Consider the following 17,696-nt stretch of genomic DNA (forward strand, 5'->3'; position numbering starts at 1 on the left):
AGGAGCCAAGCACAACCACAGCACAGCCCCACAGCATCCAAGCAGAACTGGGTAGCCACGTCCATCAACAGTCCCAGACAAAGCAAGTAATGAACCAGGTCCAAGACCCATTCAAGGGTCCAGTCAGGAACAACAGGCAAGAGGACTAGAGACAGGTATTCCTGTAACACAGCTCAGGCAAGGATTAGCTTAACCTCAGCCAAGGGTGAGCTTAAATGGGGCTCCTGGGCCTGTTGGCCAATGGCATGTGTGTGCATCCCAGCTGAGACTGCTCAGGGCTATTAAGGCCTATTGGTTCCCTCAGGGCCCTGAAAAACATTTGCACTGTTTATTTATCCTTTCTCTAAACATCTTCTAATGATTACTGTCACAGGTAGGATAATGAACTAGAAGGTCCTTTCCAGTCCATTTACTCATTTCAAGTATATCAGATGAAGTAAAACATAAAGTCAGCTCTTACGTAACAGCTATTCTTGACATATACCTCCTTGCCAAACTAGTGAATTTGTATCCTGTCTCAGTCTAACTTGGCTGGCCTTCTTGAAGAACACAAATATTCTTCTGTAGCTGATATATTTTCACTTTTGCTATGCGAGTGTGTTGAAGGTTAAGATACTAAAGAATGGCATTCAATTAAAGCAATTTACTTGCGGCATTGATTATAAGTGTGAAGTCCAGAAAGAATGAAGTCTTTTTCACACTTTCTTTATTGTTCCTATTGTATTCAATACAACTAACTGTTTTAAAGAGCTTCCTGACAAATATTTCTGTTGTGATGGGGCATTTGTTATTATAGACATCCCTCCAGCAGATGTTGGACTGAGCATTCTCCTGGTGGCCCATTTTCACCTACAGCTGCTTTACTGCCATAAACTCGACTTGAGGCTAGCTAGCCTGTAGGAAGTTGTGACTAGTGCAGAATTTATATATTGCCTCAGTGAGGTGAGTTCTGAGAAGCATACTTCAGAATTGCTGTATGTTCTTTGGCTTGTTTTTTATTTCAAAAACCCATTAAAACTGTTCTTCCTGGCATTATTTCAGCACTCTGGGTCTTTTGGGTGCTGGCACATTGTACTTTAAACCAAGAAGAAGTCTCAGAAAAGGCCTGAGTAGGGCGATTCCAGATACATCAATTCAGCTCATTTCCTGAGATCTTTTCTAGAGTTAATGGCTTCTCTACCAGTGGGGCAAATACAATGTTGAAAGTTTAGATGTGATTACTTTTTGACAGGAGCAGAAATGCTGAAAATAGCAAAATGTGTTTATGTCTTATTAAGAGTTCATGAAACTTATGACAGAAGTTCACAATCAAATAACTTGATAGGTATCATACACAGGTTTTGAATACTGTGGATCATTTATCACACTGGCCTTAGAAATTTCAGTTAGCTGTAGGGGTACAGTAGCTCTGCCTGTTTGTGTGTGATATAATTTTATATACTGAGTTATTGCTTGTTTAACCATCATTCTTCATCCTCCATTACATCACTCTTAATTAATACAGCATTTTTTTCAGTTTGGTTTAACTATTAGATGTTGAAGGATTCCATTTATTTGGGTTCATGCATTCATATGTGTCAATTATGATCCCTGTTTTGTGCTTGGTTAAAATGATCCAGTAGATTACAACAAAATATTATGCATAGATCTATGACAGTTTTTCTTCACATTGCATAAGTATCCAAACCCAAATTGAAATGTGAACATTTAATTTATTAATGCTTATTTTCTTCTTCTAAATATGTTCTTGATCTTAAAGTCTTTTAGCAGCTTTAGAAAGGAGGAATTTGAGATACATTCCAAAACAAGAAAAATAACTGTTTCAGTCAGCTTATGAAGAGATTTAGATTCACTAAGGTTTTATATCTTTGAGATACAGACTTTTGTAGAACTATCAAAATATCATGCATTCAAAAGCATGGTAATTGAAATACTGCCAGTATTTTAAGAGATTACTTGGTCCCTTTGAAAGTTTAACTCAACACTTAGGTATTGTACACATAATTTAGACTACCATCCACTCTTTGAATTTTATATTGCTGTGACATAGACATGGATGTAATTTTTAAGAATTTGAGCACTTGTGATGGGACTGGCAAGCATTTGCATTTATAGAGTCAGGAGGAATGTGTTCCAACATAAACTCCATTGAGTCTCTTAAAATCTTCTTGCAATTAAATTTACACAACTCCTCTGCCCACAAATCTTACAGAAAGTCTGACTCTGTCCTTTTATCTCATATCTAAATGCCAGATCAAAAGAGAATGTGACCTTCACAACAGTTTCTTTAGAAAATATCTCGTGGTTCAGCATAGAATTAGGTGGTGCAGAGATGTGATGAAAATTCTTCCAACACTAACAAAAGATAACATAATTATTCTTCTGATTTTTGTCCCAGCGGGAGAGAAATGGAACCACAGGGCATGTTTATTTGTACAACAGACCACATATTTCCTTGTTTAGTAACTTTAATGAAATCATAATCTGACACTAAGACTATATTAAAGATCTGTTTCAGTTTAGAATGATAAACAAGCTGGTTCTAAATCTCAAAATACTGTTTAAGAAGAATTAGTATGTCTGATTGTAGACAGTATTTGTACTGAATTACTGCATAATAAAATAAGAGAGGTGGGGAAAAAGCTTTTTTCCCCGCCAAGAAGATGGAGTCAATCAGCTTGTGGTTGTGTACCGCTGCACTGTTTTTCCTTTGCTCTGGCTGCTGAATGAGCTACACTGGCAAGCCAGACCTTGCAGCTATCTATTCACTTTATCCACAGTTCTTTGTGAGCAAATGATCAGCTTTCTGATTACCTTGCTCAGAGCACTGATGTGCTCTGAGTATCTACAAACTAAAGTTTTCATCATACGGTAACCAGAAGGAATCAAAATACTTAGGGTGTTGGTCTGTTTGGGGCATCTCTTGATCACCCTGATGCATCCATTAGCCTTCTATGTGTAACTTAGACCGTCTGACATATTTAAGGTACTTTGGGGTTTTGATCTTAGTATTCTTATCTAAAGAAAAGGAGTGTGTCCTTCCTTCCAGATGTTTTCCTTTATGCTTATTGCCATACTGGTTTATCCACAAGCCTTTTGGCAGCAACAGCAGGAGCCAGTCTGATATTAACACATTACCTGGAAGCCCCTGAATTTACTGCATATCTAACAAGCAAGTTTGAAATCCTGTTTCACCTTCCAGTAAGGATAGTGTTTAATTTCAGAGATGTTACAGGAAATATAGTGTCAGCAGTTGAAATTGAATGTAGTTTTTCCACAGAGCTTTGACTACGTCTAATTAGAAGTAATGTACCTCTATAGAAATTAATAACTTGGAAGTTATTGGTTTTTACCATAAATGGAAACATAATTTTGAATGGTTGTTGACCCATGTTGATGGATTTATATTTATTTACAAAATTAATTGGAGCTGATGTGGTTTACCAGAAAAATCTGGTTAAGGAAACATTTTCAGATGTGCATTTACATTCAACTACTAAGCGCAACCAAAAAGTGTGTGTCGGTTGTGCATAATTGGAGTAAATATTTTTTCAGGCTTCATTCATTTGGAATCTAGGTTACAAAGCTGGATAAAATAATTTAAGAGCTGTTTGAGTATTTTGGACTGGAAAATCTTCTTTTTATTTGTACAGGAAGTATTTCTCAGTTATATGCAATGACTGGACAAAAGTAACAAAGTTGCAACACTGAATTGAATTAAAGTGACCGGGTCATTCAGGTCTTCTTGGAGCGAGGTTTATGGGGGTTTTTAAATGTGGTTCATAAAAGAGTTCTGATTTGCATTTACAGTGAGCTTCTAAAATGGTGCCAATTATTCACAATTAGAGTAAATATTTTTTCAGGTTTCATTCTTTTGGAACTGAAGTTAGAACATTCAGTGAAAATATTCAATGGCACTTCTTACTAAACCAGGCACATGTGTGTGGGAGGTAGTAAGAAACGCACTAGAAGCATATGTATGTTCGGTGTTCCAGGCAATTTTTATTTTATATTTTAAAAAAATGCCAAGCCCCTCAGTAGGAAGGCAGCTGTAACACTGAGAAAAAAACATTTGACACTTCGAGTTTTGGCCTGTTAATTTTTCAGCTGTAAATAGGTGCAGTAATTGCTTTCATCCATCAGCGTTTCGTCCATCATGACTCCGGCGCTGGGGTGCACTAACACAGCAACGACTACACCTGGCCATGGATGTGCACGAGGAGAGGTGAGTCGGACTTCTTGCCAAGTGCCGGGGAGCAGAAGTGGTGAGCGGGCCATGTGGGGACGCAGGAGGATGCATTTGCCCACTCGAACAGCCCTCGCTGCTGCAACATCTGTTTCACGCCTTCACAAGGGAAGGGCAGCGGGCTGGAGGGTAGGGAAGTTCTGGGTCTGGATTCAGCCAGCATTTGGTGTCGCAATGAGTTAATAATTGTAAGGGATTTTCAAAAGGGAGTGACTTATATTAGTGTTGAATTGGGTTGACCCATGGCTTCTTAAAAAGTAGAAAAAAATGGATTTGGGAAACAGACTACCTTACTAATTCATCCCCCTTGTCTGCACATCTGTTCTTTGTATTATGATACCCCCTGCTTTTTGTTGTATTGCCTTTCCTTCTTTTGTATTTTTACCATATCAGAATGAAAGTTAGTCAGCATAAAGCATACATAAAGATGTCAAGGAATTTGGAAACACTGGGCTCGGTGCATCAAAGTTTATTCCAACATACTGGAATGGTCAGTCTAATGACAGTAACTTACAGAAGGAACGGTGACAATTCTCTGGAGAAAATAATTTTTACCTTTTTTTCTCCGATGTAAAAAAATGAAAAAATTTTGATTTTAACAGTTGTAAAATAATATGTAATGTTGCTATGAAGTCCAACTAGCTGTTCCAAAAGTTTCATTCAACAAACACCACACTTGACTATGTTCACAATAAAACTTGTTAAAGTGAAATATCACAACTTTGGTATTTGTTATTTCAACATCACTTTGATAGGACTGTCATTCATTTTTAACAGCTAATCTTATACATATTTATTGGGGTAGTTTAAATTGGGATCAATAGGTAATCAAAGCTTAAGAACTCCTGCTACACAGTAGATAAAACTATTTTAGAAGATTTCCAATCATACTTTTAGATCATGCTTATTTAAGTCAGCATTTCCAACTCACCTAATTTAGTCACCTGCAGTGAAATTCTGTCTCCTCAATTTCAGTTTTTCCTTTTCATTGTACAGGATTAAGATTTCACCTCTAGTATGTATTTAGGCACCTACGTTTGTGGTCTATTTTTTTAGACATGTCAAACACACATAATTCCCACTAAAGTCAATATATGCAATATATGCTCAGCATTCCTGGCACCTGGATTGAATTTTGGATCTAATTCTGCAGATGTTCCATGGAGATAAAGTTCTGTATCTGCCCAGAATTAGCAGGAAGGGCTACATTCAAATGCTGACCTTTGCATATTTTAACCAACTGCTCAAAGCTCAACCAATGATCATGTAGGGTTGTCTTTTTCCCCCCTGAACTACCCTATTATTCCATTTTTCTCTAACACCTCTGTCCCTTTGTTTTATGCATTTTAACTTGGCATTTATGTCTTCAGCTTGTGTTAGCATATTACCAAGTCTATTACTGCTGCTACCAAAATCACTCCAGCATATTCTGCCTTGAATTTCATGCATGCAAATTTCATTGGAATTCTTGTAATGACAAAGATCAATATACTGACATGACCAATTGTAACTCCTTATGTTAACCTACACAGAACTCTTTTTTTTTTTTTCTGACTTAGACCCTCTCTATTTTAGAAATGCTGATTTTGTTTTATAGATACCAGAATTGCCAAGTCTAGTCCTTGGTTTTGCTGCAGGAATTCTTGAAGGTCTTTCAGATGTCTATCATGAGCTCTTACGATGTTGATGTAGGTGATCTTCTTATGTGTTAATGGAAATCAGACTGTGCTATCCTTACTGCCTCATCCAAGTACAGCTTGGGAGGAATAGCATAAATGCCATCTTGCAGTTGTGTCAATTAGATTTATATCACCTGTGCTGTTTTAATACCTCACATGGCAAATGTTAAGTCAGTAAAACTTAGTACATAAATAAAAGCATCTGCTTTGTCTGTGACCCTTTGCAGGGTAAATGTTACCTTCTGATCAGCAAAACTGCAGATAGCTGTTGTTTTGAGAAGTTCATGAATAGGGACAAGCCTTATTTATTTATTTATTTATTTGGTATCAGAGAAAGATTTAGAAATATGGTGTCAAACATTAAAAAATTATCCAAATGAACACTGAGCCACATGAAGCCCTATCTTCTCCTTAATACTGTACAGTAGCTGTCAGTTATGTTTAGAATAATGCTTCTGTTATAACAAAGCTATATTACAGTGAACATAAGTGTTACGTTTAAGAATTCTACAGATCTGCTTCACTTTAATCTGTCCTTTTAAAAAATACTGATTTTTCAATTAGATGCTTAAATATATTTGAAATTATAACAACAGAAGCCAGCCTGAAGTACAATAAAAAAATTAAATGTCTGCTTTCAATGCATTTTTGCTACACAAACCCACAAGATCAAATACTAACACTGTAAGCCTATTTTTGGCACACACATAAAAATAATCACATAATGCATACCCAGATGCTTATTGGTAAGCTATGCTTCTGAATGCTCTGAACAAGGGCTGTGATTCCAAATAGCAGACAGGTTCAGCTCCAGCAGCTGCAGTGGTTGCCGCCCCAGATGTCTGCCAGAGGTTACCACCCCTCTGCTGCTCCTCTGCTGCCATGGTTCTCAGCTCACCAGACTAACTCACAGACTAACTCACCAACTACTAAACCAGTGCACTTTCTGAGGAGAAAAGATATGCCCCATGCAGCTTTCCAACCTCTGGTAGGGAAGCAGGGCAGGCAACCGGCATAAGGAGTTAAAACCTCTGGCAGCCAAGGCTAGATCTATCTAGAATTGCAAATCAGAGCCCGAAGATAAAGTTCAGTCAGCGTGAATATGCCTACCACATATTAGTGCAAACCTACGCTCTATGGCTTGCAGTGGCTTGAAAGGAAAAGCAAACCTTTTAAAAGTAAAGTGCAGCAAAAATGTCTATGTAGAAACTGCCGTCAGTTTTTAAGTCGATGAGTTCTGGATTAATAAAACATGCCGACCAAGCCAGACTGTGACCCTCATCATGCAGGGAAAGTCTTTCCTTTTGGAAATTTCACACTCATACTTTTTTAGGGTTGATTTCTTTCTGGCCATTTCTTATTTTAATGGCCTTTTTGGGGCCACTGACCAGCGGGTTGGTGTTCTTGGTTGATGGTTTTGGGGGTCCACTCCGACCACTGCGTCCTGCGTTCTGGTTCTTACTGCGGGCCGTTCGCAGCTTTTGTTCTTGCAGTCTCTGTTCCCACCTCTGTGGAAATGCAGAAGACAAAGAGGCTGAGTTATGGAAGGACATAATCATAAATAATTATGTCTTAATCAAAGCTATCCTGAACCACTGATACTAGTGCTGCTTTTAATAGTTTTGTGCTCTATCCTGCAGGGCCATTCATGTCAGTATGTTATGGCTGTCTGCAGGGGGAACCTGCAACGTGTTCTTGGGTGGGTGAATTTCCACGATACCAGTTGATGAAAATGACAACTGCACATCTCGCGTGCATGCTGCATGTGAGTGCACATCTCACGCCTTTTCAGAAATCCAGGGGAGCTGGGACCATGCCATTAAAAAGACAGGATCTGCACACTGGAACCCCTTTGCAAACCCCTTCTTTGCTGTCTTACTGAATGTGCCACTTGACTTTCCCTCAGAAAAGTCTGCAGAAAGCAGACTATCCTTTCACAATACATATTTAAACACACAGCTACAAGGGAAGGTGGTATTTACTTTCTGCTTCTGCTTTTCCCTGGTGTGGAGAGGACTGGGCATGAAAGAGCTTTTGTTACGGACAGACAACGGAGATGACCACTGAAATCACAGTGTTCAGAGTTGCAATGGGACGGTTGTGAATAACGCACCTGCAGCTTTATTCAGCAGCATCCCTGAGAAATTTTGAAAAGCAATTAGATCAATGAGCCCACCAAAGAGAATAGCTGTCAGATTTCCAAACCCAAAAGTGCAGCACTTTTAGAAAACAGGTTTTTACAGTGAGGTTAAGTGGTTAGGTGGTCCAAAATATGGAGAGATCCACAACACTGCAGCAGAGACTGCAGTCTTTCACCTCTAGGAACAGAAATACTTATTTTAAGGAAAGCAAGGTAGGTAGTAGAACCTGGAAAGGGTCTCACCTCTCCCCTCTATTAATGAACTTTCTCTTCTGAAACTCCCAAAGGCAGGGGCTTTGCCCAGTGATCAGAGCAAGAGAAGTGCACTCCAGCTTTCCTATTTAGTATCTCTGCACTGACCCTGTTGCAACTCAGACTCTTGTCCTGGCTAGAGAAGAGACCAGCCATGATGTGGTTATGTTAACAGCTGTCTTCTGTGGTCCACAGACAGCTCACAACATTCATTTTAAGTGGTAACTCAAGATAAAAGTCGGATGCGAGTCTTCAGAGATGAATGTTGGACATTAAAATGAAGCCACAGTGATACCTAGCTCCATACTGTCTATCTTTGTGTAGTCAGGGTCATTATATGCATCTTTATAAAACAAAAACTATCAGCAGGCATTTCGGTGTGTCCCACTCAAACACATTTAAATGACAATTTAATTTATGAAACTATTAATATCAGCGGGAATGACACATGCTTTGAGAAGTATTTGTTTGGCAGTCATGCATCTTTTTGACAGTCTGGAAATGAATGTTCAAACAGGTTTCAAGACACAATTAGAAATGACAAAACAGTGTGAGGAGGCCACTAAAACACACTGTGTGCCAGTAACAGGCCATTAAGTTAACAGCTAAGGGATTTCAAGAGTCGGAGTCATATGTCAATATTCTCTTAAATCCCACATGGTATCGTCTGCAATTGCAATGTATTTATTTTTTAAAGATTTAAAGCATGTTTTCTTTTTCACACATAGGTTTTACACGAGTAAGTGAGGAGAAAAGGGAACAATAAAAGCATCAAATACAATTTCCTGCAAGAAGTTGGTCTGTTATCTAAAAGCTTCTACTGACGGATACATGCATCTTTTTTCCCCCTTTCTATCAATTGCCAATCAGCTCATAATTAAAATAAATATACATGTATGTCCTTAATGCTCTGAAACCTTTTCTGAATTCCAGAAATAACTTTCTTGCATCTCTAAAAGTGTGAGGAAGAGTCAGACATTGTCTTGATCCACCCTTTCTTTCCATTACAAAGAGGAGTTTACAAGCAGGGAGTGATAGCAAGTGCTATCCTGAAGCCCCAAAAAGCAGGGACATCTGCTGCTCCTGCCTCCCAGGTCTCTATACTATAGACTTTTCCTTCCAATATTCCCTGAAACCAGTGAGGGGATGCCCAATACTTTCAGTGGGTCTTTAGCGGGAAGTAGCTGGTGAGAAGTCTGTGTCTCCAGCCTGTAATCTTTAATGCAGCAAAGCCCATTTATCCAGTGCAGTGGATTTTAACTTCCTTTCTTACCTAATGTGGACTATATACTCATCTGTGTATCACCTATTTAACAGTTACTTGCCTTAGCAGTGAGATGAAATAAATTCCTAGAGTCATTACCGTAATAAGCCAGAGTTCACACAAAGATCATCCAATCATCCTATTAGAGACAGTTTGCAGATAAAATAGAAATAAAATAGGAATAAAATTTTAGAGACCCTAAAATGCAAGACTAAAATTTTCAAATTTTCACTTACATTTATATGTAATTATGAGGTATGAAAATGTTGAAGTGAAAATAATAATACCTAGAGGTGTTACGGATATCTGAAAGTCAAGTACATTATTCAATGCTGAAGTAGAACAAAGGTCTTTTCTTTGGTTGTATTTACCTTAAATCTTTTGTTTAGCTGATCCTTCCATTTTTCAACTAGACATCCATCAAGAAGCATCAACCTGAAAATTAAGAAATAAATACAAGTTATAGATATTTCTGATTTTGATTCCTGAGATGTCATTCCAGATGATTTAACACAGTCTGAGGTTGAAACGCACCAGCAGGTACTGGTACTGACAGTTTCTGTGTACAGGATGATAGGCAGAAAAATATTTTTCTCCATCCCTAAATGCTTTCTAATGGATTTGTACGTGCTTATACTGATACTTCTGAAATTCTATTCTAAACTCTGTAAAAACAGAAAGTAGTTTTCAAAAGAAATCAGATTTTACAGCCAAAACTGCAGCTCATGGCCAGTATTGAGAAAACATTTAGAGCCCTTTGTCCTCACCTGCAGCTATTCTGCAGGGGAAAATTGTCCTGTCGTGATCACTGTTAACAAAAAGTGATGGCTTGGGTAACAGCCCATGAAACTGTTTAAATGTATATGTACATATATTTTTACTTATGCCCACTATATGTTCATATGTGTGTGTTTGTGTGCAGAAGAGTAGTTTAAACTAATGTATTTTACTTCTGAATTAAAAAAAACTGTTTCACTTGCACCAGTTAATACAGCTCAGCTGACAAATGGTAACACATTATCTGCTCACTTACAATTGTGTCCATTTCTACCTATAAATACATGAGGATGGTATTATGTATTTCCTACATGTAACTACTTAATGAGTACTTTAAAATGAATTTGAAAGATGTATGGGCAATGATACTTGCTTACCAATGAAATCTGGCTAGCTCCTGTATGAAAATACTGAGTCTAGGTGTTATGAAATGAACAAAACAATGAACAGTATCTCCTCTACTGCTAACTATTTAACTATTTCAACTTTTTTTTTCTTCTTTTCATTCCTTTTTTTTTTTGAGATACTGGGCCTTAATATGCCCTAATATCATTGCCCTAATTCTGGAAGCTTTTACTTAGACATCAGTGTTGGCTGGAGACATCAAAACATCATTCTAAATGCACACAATTTCATACAGCACTTTGCTGGCGAGTGAGGTTTACACAGTGTAGCACGGCCTGACCTCCAGTTCCCATGAACAGCGTTGCTGCTCATACCAGTTCAAAAAGAGTACAGAATGCTGCCATTCATAACTGTTAGCCACTCTGCATCCACTTTGCCCAAACATAAAAGGAGTACAGCGAGTGCAAGCCCTGGAGAATCAAGACCAACATGATACACACCTCCTTTTCTTTCCAAGGAAAGATCAGAGAATTAACATATAGGACTGAAGCTAAGGCCACTTCATGATGAATGAAACCACAACATGGTGTACGTCTGATGCAGCTTCTGTTCAGGTCCGATTATTGAGTGAGACCCTAACCCTATTGACAGGCAATGGGTGTTTTGCCTGTCAATTGACTTCAGTGGAGATACAGCTTCCACCCATTTTGCTTCTGGCATTTTAAAAAGCTGCTGTAACTCAAAACCTTCTGTTTGCATGCCACCAAGTTCAACAGGAAACACATATAATAGTTTATGTTTCTTTTCAAATTCATTTTAGTACACTATATGAAATTAAAAACCTCAGTGACCTTTAAAAACCATCACAAAATATTTAGTGAATGGTGTGTTTTTCCATAGTAATGGGGAAGCACATTGCAATCTTTCACTTTGAAATCTCCCCTTCCTGACAGCCTCCCGAGGGTCCTCTCCAACAAAGCTCTGCAGCTCAGAGCTCCTGGATCGCAATCTTGGTCATGGTCCTTCTGCGTGACTCAGAGCATGTATCCGTAAAATGGCTAACACAAGTAGAGGGCTCTAAATTAATCTTTTTGAAATACTTCCAGACCTGGAGGGGCAAGGTGCTGTGTAATAATAAAATACTGTACCTGTTAGCTCACAAAAAAAAAGTTAAGGTAATAAGGTATCAGATAGCAACTTTTAGAAACACCTAGAAAATGCTTTTAAAATATCAGCATAAAACTCATTGAAAATATGGATATGGCCCATCAAGTTCTGCACGTAGATGTTCTATGGTCCTTACAAGTGCGCATGATCCATTAACGTCACTGTGTGCAAAACCAGCCTGCACATTTTGCAAACAGCCTTACCTCTGACCCACAGCACACAGGCACACGTGCCTACCACACCACAACCTGTCCTGTTGGCATCTGTTGCTACTGGTATGCTTGGGGTGCTAACTGGGATGGGATGTCCTCTTCTGCCTCAAGGACCCAGAGAGAAAAGGGAGCTGTGATTCATCACTCCCTCCCCTCCAGACCAGCATGCTGGATTTCCTTCCATGCCTGGGGCTAGGCTGACTGCCAGATGAAAGGTCTGGTAAAGTTAGTTTTGTTTTGTCTTTTAATCATACAGCAGGACTGGCAAGCTGCTCTGAGAGTATTTACTTTTCATCTGCCATCCGGGAGCCGGAGCTCCAATGGCTGCAGCTTTGGCCGGTCCCGGTACAGCTGTGGGATCAGAAACATCTCACTGATGGCACCGGTCCGAAGTATGGATAGGCCAGCGGAGAAGGCTTGGCTCTGTTTCCAGCAGCTCTGCAGACAAGAGATGTGTATTATCTCCTGTCCCCTCCCCTGAGGCTGGTGAGGCAGAACTATGCCTTCCATGTGGTCCTGCCAACATGAACTACCATCTACAGCCACCATCGAGCTTGTAGCACACGAAGCAGCTCATACCTATGGAAAGCAGTCCTGGAAAAACACTCCCAAACAGCTGGAGATGCCTGAACTGCTGCACGATGCATTAAGCAATATGCTGTCAGCACCTAATGCCACCAGAGTTTACGCTCCATGCGTGAGCCAGGTTTTGTAAACACCGCATCGTGGCGCAGAGCTGAGGCTGATTAAGTGGAAAAAGTTAATTGCGAAGGTAATTGAAACGCAGGTATGTATACGTGTGAGTTATCTTAAGAAAAACTATCAGCGGTGTAATATTAACTATAACTCACAAAACATGCTCATGACCAGAAAGAGAGCTTTGCTGGTCCTCCTTCCCGTCTATCACAGCTAGCTATAACACTTTTCTGCACCACATCGCCAGGGCTCACCTTGAGCGCCATTCATAGCACATGATAAGAACATCCTGCTTCGGTTGAAGAGGTGGACACTGGCAGGAGGAATTTGTAAGAAGAGGCACTTGAGACAGAGGAATTGGCGTCGAAGACTTAAGTATGTCTTTGACTTCAACCACAGTCGTTATCTCGTTGCAGTTCCCTCTTTCTACGCTTTTTACTTTAGCGTGAATGACTGCAATTAGAAAAATAGAGGCATGAGAACAACGGTCTTAGAAATTTAAACACATCTCAAAATTAAATAAAACACATTAAATTGAAAGCTGTTGTTTCGGCTGTGAAACTAGAACTACTTCTTCATGTGTGAGCGTGTACAGTGGCTTAGAATAACAGAGGCCTGATCCCGATTTGGTTTTCAGTAGGACTGTTGACAACCGTGAAATTAAACATGTGTTTAAATCTTTGCCAGATCAGGCCAAGCGATCTCGCCTGGAATTGTACACACAAACAGCTCCTTTGACTCAGACTTGAACAACCCCTCGCATAAATCGGACCCATTCTATAGCCACATCTGGCTATTCCCAATTAAGTAATGAATAATTTACCTCACAGACAGTCAGCGTTAATTCAGTCTTTTCAATAATAAAATCATTTCCCTGTAGGTTGCATCCAGGAACTAAAGTCTTTTCTTAAACATAAGAAAGAAGGGAAGGTGTGAAGCAAGTAATCAAAAACTAAGAGGCTTCGGATTGTCGTGATTTACTCGGTCCATACTTTTTTCCATCTTTTACGTTTGGATTATCCATCAATAGTAAGATCCTCATATAAAACAGACTCTGAAATGGGTTCTTCTGACTCTGAATACACAAACATTCATATTTTTACCTTTTATCGAGGAAAACTGCATGTCTGCATGGATGCAAGAAGGTGAAACTGTGTAGATTGCTCTGAGGGTGATCCCTGGCTAACGTTGTACCTGCGAACCCTGGCAGTACCTACCACTGCAGCATTTCACCCCTTCTCTCTTGTGAGAAGTGCCAAATCAGAGAAATGAAGCACGATATTTACACGAAGGACTTTGTCTCTAGGAAATGTCAAAATAGGATGGGTCCTATTATCACAAAGTTCTTCAGTGAAAGAAGCATAAGAAGTGTATGTACCACAGGGTGATCAGCCTGCATCGACGCTGCCCCTGGCAGTCACCAGGACAAAAGCCTTCAAATGGACCTACAAATGTTTGGAATAAACTTCACATGTAGAAAACAGGAGACCAGCAATTTTAATGTAGTCTAGGGTTTATGTGCTAACTTTATCAGGACATGTGTAACAGCCACAAAACACATGAGGGATTTCAGTTTCAGAGACTCACAACCCATTTTCAAGTCTGATTGAAACCAAGTTTTGACCAGCTAGAAATACAATTTGGCTGTAAATATTATTTTAAAGGTTTTCAGAAAAATTTTGATTTTATTTGCAACTTGTTTTATTTGCAACATTTTCCATATGAACATGTCTATTTATTTCAGAGGAGACTGAACAAAAATCTACCTCTCAAAAACAAAATTTTGATTTCACAAATTCAATGGAATTAAATTTTGGACCACAGTCTACAGTTTTTATTCAAGCAACACTCCCACTGAAGTCACTGGAATCACAATTTGTATGGCTAACACCCGTATTTCATTTTGGAATAGTCATTTTATATTACTGCTTTTTCATATATTTCAGACAACTGTGGAAGTTCATTGTCCCACCTGAACATATCACTGTGTTGTACTGAGATGGATTAAGGAACTATATAAAAAGAATACATGACATAAATGCACCAAAATGCCATGACAAAAAAAAGTGTACAATTACCTAAGTTAGATGTTCAGCTTGATTATTCCCACCAAAATGGGGTTTGGATTTTTTTTCCCTATACTAACAAAGAAGCAAATAACTACAAACTTACTTTCATTTCATATCAGACAAATAGGAATTGACTGGATAGAATAACCCTATTGCGTGAGAACTGAATACATCTCTTGCAGAAACAACTTTCATCTGAGAAAAAGCCCATAAAGTACAAAAGACCATGATACTGCATGTTAAATTTGTTAATAGGGGTTTTCTATTGACATTACAGATATTTAATCTGGTATTTATCTAATCTTAATTAGACTTCTTCCTGACTCCCAGCATCAGAAAATTGGAGAGGGAGCAGCCAGGGAGGAAGAGAGGTGAATACTTAACTTATATTGCCAATATGTCTATGCAACATATCATAAAACTATCGGCCAACTCCTTGGCTGGCTGATGCAAATTGTCACCGAGTTCAATTAATCTCGCACCAGGTGAAACTCTGGCTAGTAAGTAAAAGAATATATGAATTTCTAAGTAATAACTTTTTACCCTGCTTCAGCTTCGTTCACATTTGCAAGTTTTATTTAGGTGATAAACCTCTGTTTATTCCACCTGCTGGATGAAAACAGGAGCTGGCCGAGCAGCACATGGTCATGCTCACATTAGACGTAATCGCCCTTACTAGAGTGACCTTTACAGTAGCAAGCACCCTTTCTGCAGAGCAACCTGTCGGTGCCAGTGCACATATTACCGACCTTTCACCGCGTTTATCAGAAACACACCATCATCTGCGCAATGACTGCCACTGCCTGCACGAGGTGTGCGCGAGCGGTGGGTTTTGGAAGAGGACGGCTAGGCGTCCTCGGGCAAAAAGCCACTTGGAAAGGCTGCGGTGGAGCCGTGTCCTCACACCGCGCTTGCTGGACGGGGCCTGGTGTGGGTGCAGCACCCACACGGAGCTGCCTAACTCGCGGGGGGCACAGAGAGGGGTGGGACGGGCAGAGTGAAGCATTTTCCCCCAGGCACTTACTGTAGCTGTAGTTCTTGGCCAGGTAGGTCGACAGCGTCGGCTTGGTCTTTTTGCACCTGCATCGCTCTTCAAAGGAAGAGAAGGGGAAACGGTTGAGGGGTGTCAGAGGGGGCCTGGCTCCAGGGAGGGGGAGGTGGGGGGGGCGCCCGAGGCTCACCCTGGCCGCGGCTCCTGCAGTCGGGCTCCGGGGGTCTCTCTGGCACCAGCACGCCCTGCGTGAAGTCCGTCCACTTCACATCTGCAAACAGAGGCGCGGCGGGGAAGGAAAGCTGTCGGGGAGAGGCTCCCGGGGCAGGGGCGCGGGGGTGCCGCAGCCCCCCGCCCGGAGCGCCCCGCGGGGGTAGTAGGGGGTCCGCCCTACCGCCGCCCCGCCGCCCGCCGGCCCCGGGGCGCTCACCCTCCGGCAGGTCGGTGACGATGGCCTCGGGGGAGATGCAGACGCCGCGGTCGTAGACGGGGAGGTCGTCGCAGGCGAGGCTCTCGGGCCAGCTGTGGTTGTAGCGGCGCATGATGGGCTCGCAGCCGTCGCGGGCGCGCTGGCAGACGGAGCGGCACGGCTTGATGGGGTCGTAGAGGAACTCCAGGGTGCAGATGGGGGCGTACATGGCGCAGAGGAAGAAGGGGAGGACCGGGCTGCAGCCGGTGCCCACCAGCTCCTCGTACTGCTCGATGGCGAGGACGGCGTTTTCCTGGGTGCTGTGGTGGAGGTGGTTGGGCATGCGGGTGATGTTCCAGGGCATGGGGCGGCACATGGGGATGCGCACCGCCTCGCACGGCGCGCCCTGCGCCCGCGGGCTCACCCGCAGCCACAGGGACACCGCCACCAAGGCGCGCAGCATCCTCCTCCTCCTCCTCCTCCTCCTCCTTCTCCGCCGCCGCCCGCCGCCGCCCCGCGGGTCGCGGCGGCCGAAGGGCGCGGAGCGGCGCTGCCTCCCGGCGCCCGGCTGCAGTCAAGTCGCGGGAGCCGCCGCGCCGACAGCCATGGACATCGCGGGACCGCATTTATACCGGTGGCACGAGTGACGTGGGGCCGATCGCGCTCCCTTGGCAGCACCGCTCCTCCGGGGCGGGGGGGGGTGTGTGGGGTGTGCGTGTGTGTGTGTGTGTGCGCGCGCGTGTGTGTGTTTTGCTGTGCAGGCACGGTGACATCACCTCCACCCCGTTTAATCCCCCGGCGACATCACTGCGTCTCTCGTCCGCGGCTCCAGCTCCGTTTCTGTTTTCATCTGTGTCATAAATTCCTTCAGGTGGAAAGAGCCGGGGGGGGGGGGGGGGGGAGGAAGCAAACCCAAACCATACGCATCTGCCGCGGGGTTGCGCGCTCCGACCCGGGGGAGAGTGGAGGAGGACGCGGGAGCCGCGGCCGGAGCCCCCCTCCTGCGGGGCTGAACTTCACGCTGCGTTTTCCCACGGGACACGGAGCAGAAACTTTTTGCGGGCTTGGGGGAGCTCCGGCGGCGGTTTCCGCCGCCCCCAGGGGGTTGCAGAGTTAGCTCCCTGAGCTCGGCGCGGACGGGGAAACGCGTGAGGCGGCCCGGCAGACGGGCGGGGAAGTTCTCTTTGCCCGGTTTGCTCGGGACGGGGGAAGCGGCGGGGGCCGACCCGAGGCGGGAGCGGGCGGCGGGACCGGGGCAGCGCGGGGCCGGTGCGGGGCTGCTCTGCGGGCAGTCAGCCCCCCGCTGCGCTCCCCCCGCTGTTGTCCCCCCACAGCCGCATCTGCAAGTGGGTGGGAGAAAGGATTTCAGGCTTTTCCCAAGCTGTTTTTTATTTTTCTTTCCTTGGTGCTCCACGGCCACGCGCCCCTGATGCAGCGGAGCAGCATGCC

The 17,696-nt window shown here is 42.6% G+C and overlaps 1 protein-coding gene across 1 annotated transcript; it reads right to left on the bottom strand.

Annotated features, from left to right (window-relative positions):
• Positions 1-6,169: 6,169 nt before the first annotated feature.
• Positions 6,170-16,710, bottom strand: SFRP4 (secreted frizzled related protein 4). Its single transcript, XM_050915663.1, has 6 exons — positions 16,269-16,710; positions 16,029-16,109; positions 15,872-15,937; positions 13,033-13,231; positions 9,953-10,016; positions 6,170-7,433 (listed from the first exon to the last, which is right to left on the bottom strand). Exons 1-6 carry the CDS (start codon positions 16,708-16,710, stop codon positions 7,245-7,247), a joined length of 1,041 nt encoding a protein of 346 aa, XP_050771620.1. The 3' UTR covers positions 6,170-7,244.
• Between the last annotated feature and the right edge of the window lie 986 nt (positions 16,711-17,696).

This window comes from Gymnogyps californianus, chromosome 2 (genome assembly GCF_018139145.2).
Source record: "Gymnogyps californianus isolate 813 chromosome 2, ASM1813914v2, whole genome shotgun sequence".
In the NCBI taxonomy this organism is placed as follows: Eukaryota; Metazoa; Chordata; class Aves; order Accipitriformes; family Cathartidae; genus Gymnogyps; species Gymnogyps californianus.